Raw genomic sequence first — 14879 nt, 5'->3', positions numbered from 1 at the left:
CTCACAAAGACACGGCGGTTGGAACCAATAATCTCACATTTGGACTCATCAGACCAAAGGACAGATTTCCACCGGTCTAATGTCCATTGTTCATGTTTCTTGGCTCAAACAAGTCTCTTCTTATTATTGGTGTCCTTTAGTGGTGGTTTCTTTGCAGTAATCCAACAATGAAGGCCTGATTCACGCAATCTCCTCTGAACAGTTGATGTTGGGATGTGTCTTTTACTTGAACTCTGTGAAGCATTTATTTGGGCTGCAATCTGAGGTGCAGTTAACTCTACTGATCTTATCCTCTGCAGCAGAGGTTACTCTGGGTCTTCCTTTCCTGTGGCAGTCCTCATGAGAGCCAGTTTCATCATAGCTCTTGACGGTTTTTGCGATTGCACTTGATGCAACTTTCAAAGTTTTTGAAATGTTCCTAATTGACTGACCTTCATGTCTTCAGGTAATGATGGATTGTCATTTCTCTTTGCTTATTTGGGCTGTTCTTGCTTTAATATGGACTTGTTTTTTAACCAAATAGAGCTATCTTCTGTATACCACCCCTACCTTGTCACAACACAACTGATTTGCTCAAATGCATTAAGAAGGAAAGAAATTCCACTAATAGCTTTTAACAAGGCACACCTGTTAATTGAAATGCATTCCAGGTGACTACCCCATGAAGCTGGTAGAGAGAATACCAAAAGTGTGCAAAGCTGTCATCAAGGCAAAGGGTGGCTACTTTGAAGAATGTCAAATATAAATATATTTTGATTTTTTTTAACACTTTTTTGGTTAGCAAGCCCTAAGTATACTATGAATGTTGATGATACATAGGAGCGTCATTTGAAATTATTTGGTTTTAAGCCTTCCCCAAAACATAGCCCACCCCTAACCTTAACCCCTTGTAGTAAATTATGCCTATTAACCTTTGAATTGTTTCTGTTTTAACCCTGTAATCATGCCTAATTAACTCCTGTAACCATGCGGAATTAATGCATCAAAAATAGACATTCATACATGACTCAAAGGGCAGTTGGCCGGATTTGAACCCATGCTGACCCTGGCATACATTATGTGTGCTTTGGGAAGTGGTTGTAACCACTGGACCACACAGGCACAAAGGTAACCACTTATTCTGCCTTCAACATATAATAAAACAATTGATCTAAGAACAATTATTTTTTCTAAAGAAAAATGCATCTACCCCCTTCAAATATGTCAATTTATTATAATCTATATAAGAATTCACGAGACACACTATAGCCTGCATGTAGCTTTTCATAAGGTACTGCATTGTATAAAAACACTGCTTCCTACAAATTAATAAAAAATGAAAAGCTGAAATGTCTTGAGTCCATAAGTATTCAACCCCTTGTTATGGCAAGACTAAATAAGTTTAGGAGTAAATATTTGCTTAACAAGTCACATAATAAGTTGCATGGACTCTGTGTGCAATAAAAGTGTTCAACATGATTTTTGAATGACTGCCTCATCTCAGTACCCCACACATACAATTTTCTTGTAAGGTCCCTCAATGAGCAGTAAATTTCAAACAGATTCAACCACAAAGACCAGGGAGGTTTTCCAATGCCTCTCGAAGAGGGGCACTTATTGGTAGATGGGTAAATAAAAAGAAAGAAAAAGCAGATATTGAATAACGCTTTCAGCACGGTGAAGTTATTAATTACACTTTGTATGGTGTATCAATAAACCCTGTCACTACAAATGCACTTCCTAACTCAGTTGCCAGAGAGGAAGGACTGCTCAGGGATTTCACCATGATGCCAATGGTGACTTTAAAACAGTTAGAGTTTAATGTCTGTGATAGGAGAAAACGGAGGATGGGTCAACAACATTGTAGTTACTCCACAATACTAACCTAATTGACAGACTGAAAAGAAGGAAGCCTGTACAGAATCCAAATATTCAAAAAAATGCATCCTGTTAGAAACAAGGCATCTAAAGTAATACTGCAAAAAATCCAATGCAGCAAATCCAATGCAACACATTACTGAGTACCACTCTCCATATTTTCAAGCATAGTGGTGGCTGCATCATGTTATGGGTATGCTTGTAATCGTTAAGGACTGGAGTTTTTCAGGATAAAAAATTAACGGCTAAAGCAAAGTACAGCAAAATCCTAGAGGAAAACCTGGGTCCATTCGCTTTCCACCAGGCACTGGGAGATTAATTAGACTTTCAACAGGACAATAACCTGAAACACAAGGACAAATCTACACTGGAGTTGCTTACCAAGAAGACAGTGGATGTTCTTGATTATAGTGTTACAGTTTTGACTTAAATCTGCTTAAAAATATTTGCCAAGACCTGAAAATGGTTGTCTAGCAATGATCAACAACCAATTTGACAGAACTTGTAGAATATTGAAAATAATAATGGACAAATGTTGCACAATCCAGGTGTGGAAAGCTCTTAGAGACTTACCCAGAAAGACACACAGCTGTAATCACTGCCAATGGTGCTTCTACAAAGTATTTGTTCAGGGGTGTGAATACTTAAGTAAATTAGATATTTCTGTATGATAATTTTCAATAAATTAGCAAAAATTTCTAAAAACATGTTTTTGCTTTGTCATTATGGGGTATTGTGTGTAGATCGGTGAGAAAAAAAAATCTAATTCATCAATTTTGAATTCAGGCTATACCTGGTGAGAGGGTGTGTGTGCTTGCGTGTACACAGTGTGTGTGTACATGTGTTCCTATTCACCTATGCATTCTCTTCAGTTGTGTGTCTGTCTCTGTCTCTTTCTCTCAGGGTAAGAACCTGATCCCGGCAGCCCCTGGTAACTCTCGTCTTAACTACACGGTGCTAATCGGTGACACGCCCTGTGTCCTCACCCTGTCAGAGAGCCAGCTGCTCTGTGAGTGGCCCAACCTCACCGGAGAACACAAAGTTACCGTAAGTAGTCTACTCTATCCGCTCTCTCTTTGACATTGTTGGGTTGGGTAAGGTCGGGTTGGTTAATGTCTGGTTGGATAATGTTGGGTTGGATAATGTTGGGTTTGGTAATGTTGGGTTTGGCTTGGTAATGTTGGGTTTGGCTTGGTATTGCTGGCTTGGGTTTGGTAATGTTGAGTTGGATAATGTTAAGTTGGTTGGGTTGGGTAATGGTGGGTTTGGGTAATGGTGGATTGGGTAATGTTGGGGTGGGTAATGTTAAGTTGGTTGGGTTGGGTAATGGTGGGTTTGGGTAATGGTGGATTGGGTAATGTTGGGGTGGGTAATGTTAAGTTGGTTGGGTTGGGTAATGGTGGGTTTGGGTAATGGTGGGTTTGGGTAATGTTGGGTTGTCTTATGTGGCATTGTATAACACCGTATCGTATCATATTCTTTTCACATTTAGCATTTCATCTCACTACATCTCTCCTCACCTAACCTCTGGTTTTTGCTCATCTTGCGTTCTCTGTTTACCTCCTCCCTCATCTATACTTTTTCAACATAACAGTCTCCTCTTTCCTCATGTCATATACCCCTCTTTATGTTCTCTATTCTTTCCTCTGTTTCTCTTGCCACTTCTTGTCTATCCTCCTCTCTATTCATCCCTTTAATACTAGAACCGCTGGGGCTCGAGGCAGCCCCTATCAAGCTAATGAGCAGTTTAACAGTGTAATTAATACATTTCCTAAATGCTATCTCACAAATAATTATTTGGTGTTGTTTATGAAGATCTTAATTAACATTAGCATATGTTAATTTTCATTTGTTTGTTACTTTAGGCTAAATGTAAAAACAGAAATTCTAATGTTCAATCTATTTTATTTGTGGAGTGCCTTTGTTACTATGAACTATGAAACAAAAAGCATATGTGTTGAAACACGGTAACAAATTATTTTTATAACATCACAGTAAAAAAAAAAATACCCGAACCACCAAGACACGTGGTCAGCAAGACGCATGGTCACTCGGTCAAATGATAAAAACATCAGTAGCCTAAACATCATTATGAGCACCAAAATGTCATTTTATTGGATAAATGGTGAAAATCAGCACTAAGGCAATAATGGCATTATAATGCATATAAGTTTCAAAAATGACAGCAGTTAAAAATAGTAAATTATTTATACGTCGGATACCATGGCGAATTTGTCTGTTTCCAGGCTTCGTGTTCTCGTTTCTTTGTCATCATAATGGAGGTAACACATGATCTCTCTAAAGCGTAAAATGGTTACATGACCAGAAACGTTCCATATTCACACTCTTTCCACCAAATGCTCCACGGACATTAAGTATTGAAATGAACACTTCCAGCTTATCAACAGACAGATCCCAGGCAGTGTCTCCTTGCTCCCTGTGCCCCACATAAACAACCAAAGCTGATGAGTTTATTGCTGATGTTGTTTTTTGCTTGAGATGTAGGGCCTGCTCTCTTAGTGATGATATTTTGTGCTGATAATCGTCCCGTAGAATTGTCACTGGCTTATTCTATCCAAACGGTCCTCCCTTCCTCTCTTCAGGTCTCACCTTTTCATTTGGTGGTGGCGTGGGCACCTGCTCAGTGCACACCGTTGTGGCTTTTTTGCGCTTAGGCCTCAGAGGTGGAGGTTCAGGCTGAGGCTCAGAATAATAATCATCAGAGATGTCATGGTTCACTTCTTCCCCACCATCTGAGTCATTTTCATTCAGATCGTGTATCAGCACAAACACAGCATGTGCATCCATTCTTCTTGGCCTTCTTGCCATTGTAAATTACTCACTCCCCCACCATGTACTCCAAGTCGACCAGAGTAGACTGATAAAACTGCTTGGATTTGGTGGACTGATACATACCATTTTGAGATCATAATTAGAATAGATCAATACAATCGAATGGCCTGCCCTATTCACAATTGGTGACTATATAATGATGCATTATTCTCTCCCCTCGCTCATCAACTCATCTCCCCCTTTCTAACCATCGTACTTTACTTCATTTATTTCATCTGTTGTTGAATGTGTGAAATTAGTTTCTGTATAGTTTAGTTTGAGTTTTGAGGCAATTATCTGGGTGATTATCAACTGGGCATGGAGCCTTCCACTGTTGTGAAAAGGAGTGGAGCAGGCCCTTTCATGAAAAGTAGGGGCAATGGGGAAAACCGTTGTAACTCCAGTTTTGTTTGTGATATTAAGATTCTAACAATGGCAGTGTGTTATATATAGACTTATTTTGGAAATTTAGGAAAAGTCAAGGACGAATTTAGGAAAAGTCAAACCCAACCCAACTAATGTGAATTATGAGGGGATTATAATTAATAGACATTTTTGTTGGGGTTAATACATTTTTCGTAAAGGAAAATCAAGTCTGAAATTTCAAAGTGGAAATTACAAACTTCGGAAGCCTTTTTAAACCTTAAACAAGTTTTACATTTCTTGCATTGCTGAAAAGTTATCCTGCAACAGGGTTATCAAATTAAGATCCTACATCTGTATACAAATCCACATACACACATTGAAGCTTCTGCTACCATAGTCTCAGCTGTGTTTGTATCCTAGACAACCTATCAAATTAAATTCTTAATTTGGCTTCTATTCTGCAGGGAGTTGCACATATATTGATATTCAATGCAGCTGAGAAATGGCTTGTGGACTAAGAGGTCCATATCTATATTTTACAGTCCTTCGGTTACATGTTGTCTTTGATAGATATAGGCCAGTTAAATAAAACACCTATAGAAGTATGTTATTGATTTGACTGGGTTACTTAGGGTGCATCTCAATAGTCTGTGGCTTCCTCTCCTCATCTCCTTCCCTTCATCTGCACTGATCACTACAGTGTTGTCTCAAGGAAAGGAATTGGGGCTGCATCTCAATAGTCTAGTTTTTGAATGCACTTTTAGGAATAGAGTTGAAGCTACGGCTAGGGGAAGTAATTTGGTGTGATGGTAAGAATATATGTTCTAGTCCGGGTGTTGTGACAAGGAAAGGAACTTAGACCAGGTTTGGTATATGTTCACGTACACAGGCACGTAGACTCACACAAATACACGCACGCACGCACGCACGCACGCACACACACACACACACACACACACACACACACACACACACACACACACACACACAGGGACACAAACACACATATACAGGGACACACAAACACACACACTCGTGTGTAGGCTGTGATATAATTATGTGTGTGTAAATTATTTCTAATGCACCTTTATCACTATCTGTTTTGGGGTGAACTGGTCACTCCTGTCTATTGTCCACCTGTCTGTTGTCCACCCAATCCAACAATCCAAATATGTGGTGTTCCACAATATTAATTGTACCACAAAGAATCTAAACCAGTGTGTGTTTCTCCCTCCCAGGTACGTGTGGGGGGCTTTGAGTACTCCCCCGGTACCCTCCAGATGTACTCTGACAGCCTGCTCAGCCTGCCTGCCATCATCGGCATCGGAGGGGGCGGTGGCCTGCTCCTATTGGTCATCATCGCCGTGCTCATTGCTTACAAGAGGAAGTCACGGGATGCCGACCGCACACTGAAACGCCTGCAGTTACAGATGGACAACCTGGAGTCTCGAGTGGCACTGGAGTGCAAAGAGGGTAAGCCAAAGCAGCTGTCTATCAACTTCATTCAATTCAATACAACTTTATTGATCTGCACAGGACAAGCGGGCTCCATGCGCACACACACAGACACGCAGTGACCCTCCCGCTGGGTTCAGCTTGCTCTTGGTACCCATCCAGAGGACACTTTGATCGGTGCTCCGCTGCCCACCACCAGATGTTGAGAGGTCTGCTTGGATAGCTTTTCTGTTTCAGACAGAGGGAGAGAAAGGGGGATGAGGGAGGGAGGGAAATGGAGAGAGGGAGAGGAAGTGGTGTCTGCATGCTCTCATATTACATTTGTTCATTTGGCAGAGACTTCTGATCCGGTCGGAGGCCAGTGATACTGTCAGTGTGTTTGTCTGTTTGGAAAAGGAGTAGATGGAGAGAGAGTAAATCGTAGATGCAGAGAGAAAGAGACTAGAAAGAGAGTAGATTGATATCATGGTTCCATAAGGACAGATAAAGAGAATGGCAGCACCAGAGTAGAAAGTGAGGGTAGAGATGTTTGAGGGTTCCATAAGTACAGTAAAAGAGAAAGAGATAGGAAAGACTGAGAGAATGAGAGGGAGTATACATTTCAGGGATCCATAAAGGGAGTCATACTGCAGCATCTGTCCTGCATTTCGAAGAACCTACATGTTGTACAGATATAGGGAGAGATGGTTAGAGCCACAGAGAAAGAGAGATGGATAGAGAGACAAAGGATAGATGAGAGGGTGATACAGGTACAGAGGGCAGAGATGGATAGAGAGAAGAGGAGATGGAAAATGAGAGAAGGGCATAGGGAGAGATGGATAGAGGGCGAGAGGGGTGTCACATAGAGAGATGGCTAGAGTGAGAGGGGGGTCACAGAGAGATGGATAGAGTGAGAGGGGGTTCGAAGAGAGATGGATAGAGTGAGAGGGGGGTCACAGAGAGATGGATAGAGTGAGAGGGGGGTCACAGAGACGGATAGAGTGAGAGGGGGGTCACAGAGAGACGGATAGAGTGAGAGGGGGTCACAGAGAGATGGATAGAGTGAGAGGGGGTCACAGAGATGGATAGTGTAACCTCTGAGACTGTTCCTTGCAGAGAGAAAAAGAGAGAGGGAGGACTACAGAGAGAGAGAGAGGGATGAAGGTTAGGCAAGGTGTTTATTTCATTATTTGTTTGTGGGGTTTCTTTAGTCAAGATTAGGCCACAAGAGACATAGCTGCATAATACAGAAAGATACCTCACACTCCTTTAGATGCCACTGAAAGGTATGGAGGGGACATAGAAAGGGTCACATGACACATGCATGTGGAGAGTGGAACATGTGTATCAACAGCGGGACACTAATATATATAATATATATATATGTGGGCACTGTGCTGTGTGGAGAGCTCCTGGTTAGTGTGAGGGTGGCTGCATTCACATCTGTTAGTGTGTATATGCTTTGATTATGTATAAGTTAATTTTCATTCTGTTATTGAATCAAATCAAATTGTATTAGGCACCGAATACAGCAGGTGTAGACCTTACAGTGAAATGCTTACTTACAAGCCCCTAACCAACAATTTCAGTTTAACAAAAATATGGAGAAATAAAGTAACAAGTAATTAAAGAGCAGCAGTAAAATAACAGTAGCAAGACTATATACAGGGGGGTACCAATACAGAGTCACTGTGTAGGGGCACCGGTTAGTTGAGGTATTATGTATAGTCGTGGCCAAAAGTTTTGAGAATGACAAAAATATACATTTTTACAAAGTCTGCTGCCTCAGTTTGTATGATGTCAATTTGCATATACTCCAGAATATGATGAAGAGTGATCAGATGAATTGCAATTAATTGCGAAGTCCCTCTTTGCCATGCAAATTAACTGAATCCCCCAAAAACATTTCCACTGCATTTCAGCCCTGCCACAAAAGGACCAGCTGACATCATGTCAGTGATTCTCTCGTTAACACAGGTGTGAGTGTTGACGAGGACAAGGCTGGAGGTCACTCTGTCATGCTGATTGAGTTCGAATAACAGACTGGAAGCTTCAAAAGGAGGGTGGTGCTTGGAATCATTGTTCTTCCTCTGTCAACCATGGTTACCTGCAAGGAAACACGTGCTGTCATCATTGCTTTGCACAAAAAGGGCTTCACAGGCAAGGATATTGCTGCCAGTAAGATTGCACCTAAATCAACCATTTATCGGATCATCAAGAACTTCAAGGAGAGCGGTTCAATTGTTGTGAAGAATGCTTCAGGGCGCCCAAGAAAGTCCAGCAAGCGCCAGGACCGTCTCCTAAAGTTGATTCAGCTGCGGGATTGGGGCACCGCCAGTGCAGCGCTTGCTCAGGAATGGCAGCAGGCAGGTGCGAGTGCATCTGCACGCACAGTGAGGTGAAGACTTTTGGAGGATGGGGCACTTTTGGGGCATCCGGAAAAAAGCTTGTCCGGAGAAGACAAGGTGAGCGCTACCATCAGTCCTGTGTCATGCCAACAGTGAAGCATCCTGAGACCATTCATGTGTGGGGTTGCTTCTCAGCCAAGGGAGTGGGCTCACTCACAATTTTGCCTAAGAACACAGCCATGAGTAAAGAATGGTTCCAGCACATCCTCCGAAAAGCAATTTCTCCCAACCATCCCAGAACAGTTTGGTGACGAACAATGCCTTTTCCAGCATGATGGAGCACCTTGCCATAAGGCAAAAGTGATAACTAAGTGGCTCGGGGAACAAAACATCAATATTTTGGGTCCATGGCCAGGAAACTCCCCAGACCTTAATCCCATTGAGAACTTGTGGTCAATCCTCAAGAGGCGGGTGGACAAACAAAAACCCACAAATTCTGATGAACTCCAAGCATTGATTATGCAAGAATGGGATGCCATCAGTCAGGATGTGGCCCAGAAGTTGATTGACAGCATGCCAGGGCGGATTGCAGAGGTCTTGAAAAAGAAGGGTCAACACTGCAAATATTGACTCTTTGCATCAACTTCATGTAATTGTCAATAAAAGTCTTTGACATTTTTTAGGGCCTTCCTCTGACACCGCCTGGTATAGAGGTCCTGGATGCCAGGATGCTTGACCCCAGTGATGTACTGGGCCATTCGCACTACTCTCTGTAGAGCCTTGCGGTCGGAGGCCGAGCAGTTGCCATACCAGGCAGTGATGCAACCAGTCAGGATGCTCTCAATGGTGCAGCTGTAGAACCTTTTGATGATTTGAAGACCCATGCCAAGTCTTGAGGGGGAATAGGATTTGTCGTGCCCTCTTCACGACTGTTTTGGTGTGCTTGGACCATGTTAGTTTGTTGGTGATGTGGACACCAAGGAACTTGATGCTCTCAACCTGCTCCACTGCAGCCCCGTCGATGTTAATGGGGGCATTTTCAGTCCTCTTTTTGCTGTAGTCCACAATCATCTCCTTTGTCTTGATCACGTTGAGGGAGAGATTATTGTCCTGGCACCACACAGCCAAGTCTCTGACCTCCTCCCTATAGGCTGTCTCGTTGTTGTCGGTGATCAGGCCTACCACTGTTGTGTCATCTGCAAATTTAATGATGGTGTTGGAGTCGTGCTTGGCCGTGCAGTCATGAGTGAACAGGGAGTACATGAGGGGACTGAGCACGCACCCCTAAGGGGCCGTGTTGAGGATCAGCGTGGCGGATGTGTTGTTACCTACCCTTACCACCTGGGGGCGGCCTGTCTGGAAGTCTAGGATCCAGTTGCAGAGGGAGCTATTTAGTCCCAGAATCCTTAGCTTATTGATGAGCTGTGAGGGCACTATGGTGCTGAACGCTGAGCTGTAGTCAATGAATAGCATTCTCACAGAGGTGTTCCTTTTGTCCAGGTGGGAAAGGGCAGTGTGGAGTGAAATAAAGATTGCATCATCTGTGGATCTGTTGGGGCGGTATGCAAATTAGTGGGTCTAGGGTTTCTGGGATGATCTGAGCCATGACCAGCCTTTCAAAGCACTTCATGGCTACAGACGTGAGTGCTAGCGGTCGGTAGTCATTTAGGCAGGTTACGTTAGTGTTCTTGGGCACAGGTACTATGGTGGTCTGCTTAAAACGTGTTGGTTATACAGAATCGGACAGGGAGAGGTTGAAAATGTCAGTGAAGACACATGCCAGTTGGTCAGCGCATGCTAGCAGTACACGTCCTGGTAATCCGTCTGGCCCTGCGGCCTTGTGAATGTTGACCTGTTTAAAGGTCTTACTCACATCGGCTGCAGAGAGCATGATCACATAGTCTTCCGGAACAGCTGGTGCTCTCATGCATGTTTCAGTGCCATTTTCCTCGAAGCAAGCATAGAGTAGATTAGCTCGTCTGGTAGGCTTGTGTCACTGGGCAACTCTTGGCTGTGAAGCCCTGTCACATGCAATGAGCGTCAGAGCCTGTATTGATGCTTTGCCTGTTTGATGGTTCGTCGGAGGGCATAGTGGGATTTCTTATAAGCTTCCGGGTTAGAGTCCCACTCCTTGAAAGAGGCAGCTCTAGCCTTTAGCTCAGTGCGGATGTTCCCTGTAATCCATGGCTTCTGGTTGTGGTATGTACGTACGGTCACTGTGGGGACGAAGTCATCGATGCACTTATTGATGAAGCCAATGACCGATGTGGTGTACTCCTCAATGCCATCGGAGGAATCCTGGAACATATTCCAGTCTGTGCTAGCAAAACAGTCCTGTAGCTTAGCATTTGCTTCATCTGACCACTTTTTATTGTTCTAGTCACTGGTGCTTCCTGCTTTCATTTTTGCTTGTAAGCAGGAATCAGGAGGATAGAATTATGGTCAGATTTGCCAAATGGAGGGCGAGGGAGAGCTTTGTATACTTCTCTGTGTGTGGAGTATAGGTGGTCCAGAGATCTTTTTCCTCTGGTTGCACATTTAACATGCTGATAGAAATTTGGTAAAACGGATTTAAGTTTCCCTGCATTAAAGTCCCCGGCTACTAGGAGCACTGCCTCTGGGTGAGCATTTTCTTGTTTGCTTATGGCAGAATACAGCTCATTCAATGCTGTCTTAATGCCAGCCTCTGACTGTGGTGGTATGTAAACAGCTAGATAAAATACAGATGGAAACTCTCTAGGTAGATAGTGTGGTCTACAGCTTATCATGAGATACACTACCTAGACGAGCAATAGCTCAAGACTTCCTTAGATATCGTTCACCAGCTGTTATTTTAAAAATTACGTAGTCCGCCGCCTCTTGTCTTACCAGACGCCGCAGTTCTATCCTGCTGGTACATCGTAAAATCAGCCAGCTGTATGTTGATATTGTCGTCGTTCAGCCACGACTCCGTGAAGCATAAGATGTTACAGTTGAATATCCCGTTGGTAGTTTAGTCTTCCGCATAACTCGTGGATTTTATTCTCCAAGGATTGCACGTTTGGTAGCAGAATGGAAGGAAGTAGGGGTTTGTTCGATCGCCTACGAATTCTCAGAAGACAGCCCACCCTTCGGTCCCTCTTTCTCTGCCTCCTCTTCACGCAGATCTCGGAGATCGGGGCCTGTTCCCGAGGAAACAGTATATAAGGGGTGGCAGGTAGCCTTGTGGTTAGAGCGTTGGACTAGGAACCGAAAGGTTGCAAGATCAAATCCCGGAGCTGACAAGGTAAAAATCTGTCGTTCTGCTCCTGAACAAGGCAGTTAACCCACTGTTCCTAGGCCATCATTAAAAATAAGAATTTGTTCTTAACTGACTTGCCTAGTTACATAAAAAAATAAAAAATATATGTCCTTCACGTCAGTCTCGTCAGAGTCGTGAAAGGAAAAAAAGGATTCTGCCAGTCCGTGGTGAGTAATCGCAGTCCTGATGTCTAGAAGTTATTTTCGGTCATAAGAGACGGTAGCGGCAACATTATGTAAAAAATAAGTTACAAACAACGCAAATAAACAAACAAAAAATTACAATCGGTTGGGGGCACGTAAAACGTCTGCCTTCGCCGGCACCATCTTGTGTATGGATTTGATTTATATAGCACCGTTGTAATAGTTTGACTTTTTGGGGGATGTTTAGTATGATTGGTAACACTGTTTGGCATCACTTTGAGTTATGTCCAGCCCTCTTTGGACAACTAGATAATTTATTATTAACATAACAATAGATTAATTATTTCTCTCCCTCCACCCAGCCTTTGCAGAGTTGCAGACAGACATCCATGAGCTGACCCAGGAGCTGGACGGAACGGGAATCCCCTTCCTGGAATACAGGACCTACGCCATGAGGGTCCTCTTCCCCGGTATCGAGGACCACCCCGTGCTCAAAGAGATGGAGGTACGGGTCAGTAACTATATAGTGATAGAGGGTGAGAGAGATGGATAAGGGGGAATAGGGAGAGAGGGATGGAGAGTGGGAGGTCCACCCCGTGCTCAATGAGATGGAGGTAAGGGTCAGTAACACCCAGTGTTATGCATTGACTCTTGGGGGTGTCAGATAATGAACTCTTTAAAAAACAAATGTTGGCGGGGCCACATTGTTTTAATTCTTATGTGGGAGTCCTGATTTGTTATAGGGGTTCCCAACCCCCTAACCTAGTATCAGGTCCCCCTTCTTATTGTGATCTAATAGGCAAAATGGATTCTAGATCAGCACTCCTACTCTGAAACACTTTGTGAATACGGGCCCTGGACCTACCTAACACTCTGTGGAACTGAGAGACTTTTAGATTGCCTTAACAAGGCCATAGCATAGCATGGCTAGGGCTTGAGAAACAGGTCTCACACATTCAATGCAACACTCTGCCATTGCATTCTATTTCTTCACCAGCCAAGAGAACTGATGTATCTACCACTCTACTGCACCACATCGCCACGTCAAGATAGCATAGCCTACACTTGTTACAATGCCATCAAACACAACCCCACCCCACACACACATTACAATACCATCACACCCACCTGCAAACTCAATAGAAGATGCACTGTCCGGTCTGGTGCATGTTTTGTATGGTATCACCTCTGAGGATGTTGAGAGGTGAGAAGAGGAAAGAGGAGCACGACTAGCAGCATATCTACTGACTATTTTGCACGTCTGTCTCTCTGGCGCGTAGCATCAGGTTTTCATTTGTATCCCAGATGCAATCAGCCTCCGCTGTAACAGATCAATTTCTTATTTGGCCATGAGGTTCTCCTTCCTACAAGACGACCAGACACTCACTCCTCTCAAGATGACCCGGTGTTCTGTTTTGAGAGAGAGGGGAGGAGGGAGGGGCGGAAGAGAGGGGGGTAGTTGGACGGAGGGAGAAATAGTAGTGGATGGGGGGGAGAAATAGATCAAGAGAAATGGTTGGAGGATGGTGGAACTGGATAGGGTAGTAGCTGTATTCATACATCCAAAAGTAATGTTGTTGGGTCGTCAGATGTATTGTGTGTGTGCGTGCTGTGTATGTGAATGTAAGAGTGTGTGCGCATGCAGTGTATGTGAATGGTAGAGGTCGACCGATTAATCGGCATGGCCGACTAATTAGGGCCGATTTCAAGTTTTCATAACAATAAAAAACAATCAATCTTAACATAATCACTAGTTAACTACACATGGTTGATGATATTACTAGTTTATCTAGCTAGTCCTGCGTTGCATATAGTCAATGCAGTACATGTTAATTTATCATCGAATCACAGCCTACTTTGCCAAACGGGTGATTTAACAAGCGCATTCCTGAAAAAAGAACTGTCGTTGCATCAATGTGTACCTAACCATAAACATCAATGTCTTTCTTTAAAATCAATACACAAGTATATTTTTTTAAACCTGCATATTTAGTTAATATTGCCTGCTAACATGAATTTCTTTTAACTAGGGAAATTGTGTCACTTCTCTTGTGTTCTGTGCGAGTCAGGGTATATGCAGCAGTTTGGGCCGCCTGGCTCGTTGCGAACTGTGTGAAGACCATTTCTTCCTAACAAAGACCGTAATTAATTTGCCAGAATTTTACATAATTATGACATAACATTAAAGGTTGTGCAATGTAACAGCAATATTTAGACTTAGGGTTGCCACCCGTTAGATAAAATACGGAACGGTTCCGTATTTCACTGAAAGAATAAACGTTTTGTTTTCGAAATGATAGTGTAACGGCTGTCGTGAGAGAGAGTAGACCAAGGTGCAGCGGAGTTAGTGTTCATCATTGCATTTAATAACAGGAAGAACACTATACGAAACAAAACAAGAAAACCGACAGCCAAACAGTCCTGTCAGGTGCAAAACACTAACAGAAACAATTACCCACAAAACCCAAAGGAAAGACTCCCAATCAGCAACAACACTCTACAGCTGTGCCTGATTGGAAGCCACACGGTCAAAATCAATGAAACAAACCAACATAGAAAAATGCACATAGAACGCCCACCCAATGTAACACCCTGGCTTAACCAAAATAAAGAACAAAA

At 43.1% G+C, this 14879-nt stretch overlaps 1 protein-coding gene across 3 annotated transcripts in view; it reads left to right on the top strand.

Moving 5' to 3' along the window:
- The window catches only part of LOC106583586 (plexin-A1), a 371415-nt gene that overhangs the window by 333611 nt on the left and 22925 nt on the right, over nucleotides 1-14879 (top strand). For 2 of the 3 annotated variants that reach the window (XM_014167944.2, XM_014167947.2), the window contains exons 19-21: nucleotides 2761-2904; nucleotides 6294-6528; nucleotides 12623-12771. In XM_014167944.2, coding sequence (XP_014023419.1) covers nucleotides 2761-2904; nucleotides 6294-6528; nucleotides 12623-12771 — 528 coding nt within the window. The remainder of the gene's footprint in view (nucleotides 1-2760; nucleotides 2905-6293; nucleotides 6529-12622; nucleotides 12772-14879) is intronic. The other variant, XM_014167946.2, reaches the window with a different exon arrangement.

This window comes from Salmo salar, chromosome ssa22 (genome assembly GCF_905237065.1).
Source record: "Salmo salar chromosome ssa22, Ssal_v3.1, whole genome shotgun sequence".
Lineage (NCBI taxonomy): Eukaryota > Metazoa > Chordata > Actinopteri > Salmoniformes > Salmonidae > Salmo > Salmo salar.
This window is presented reverse-complemented; position numbering and strand designations above follow the sequence as displayed.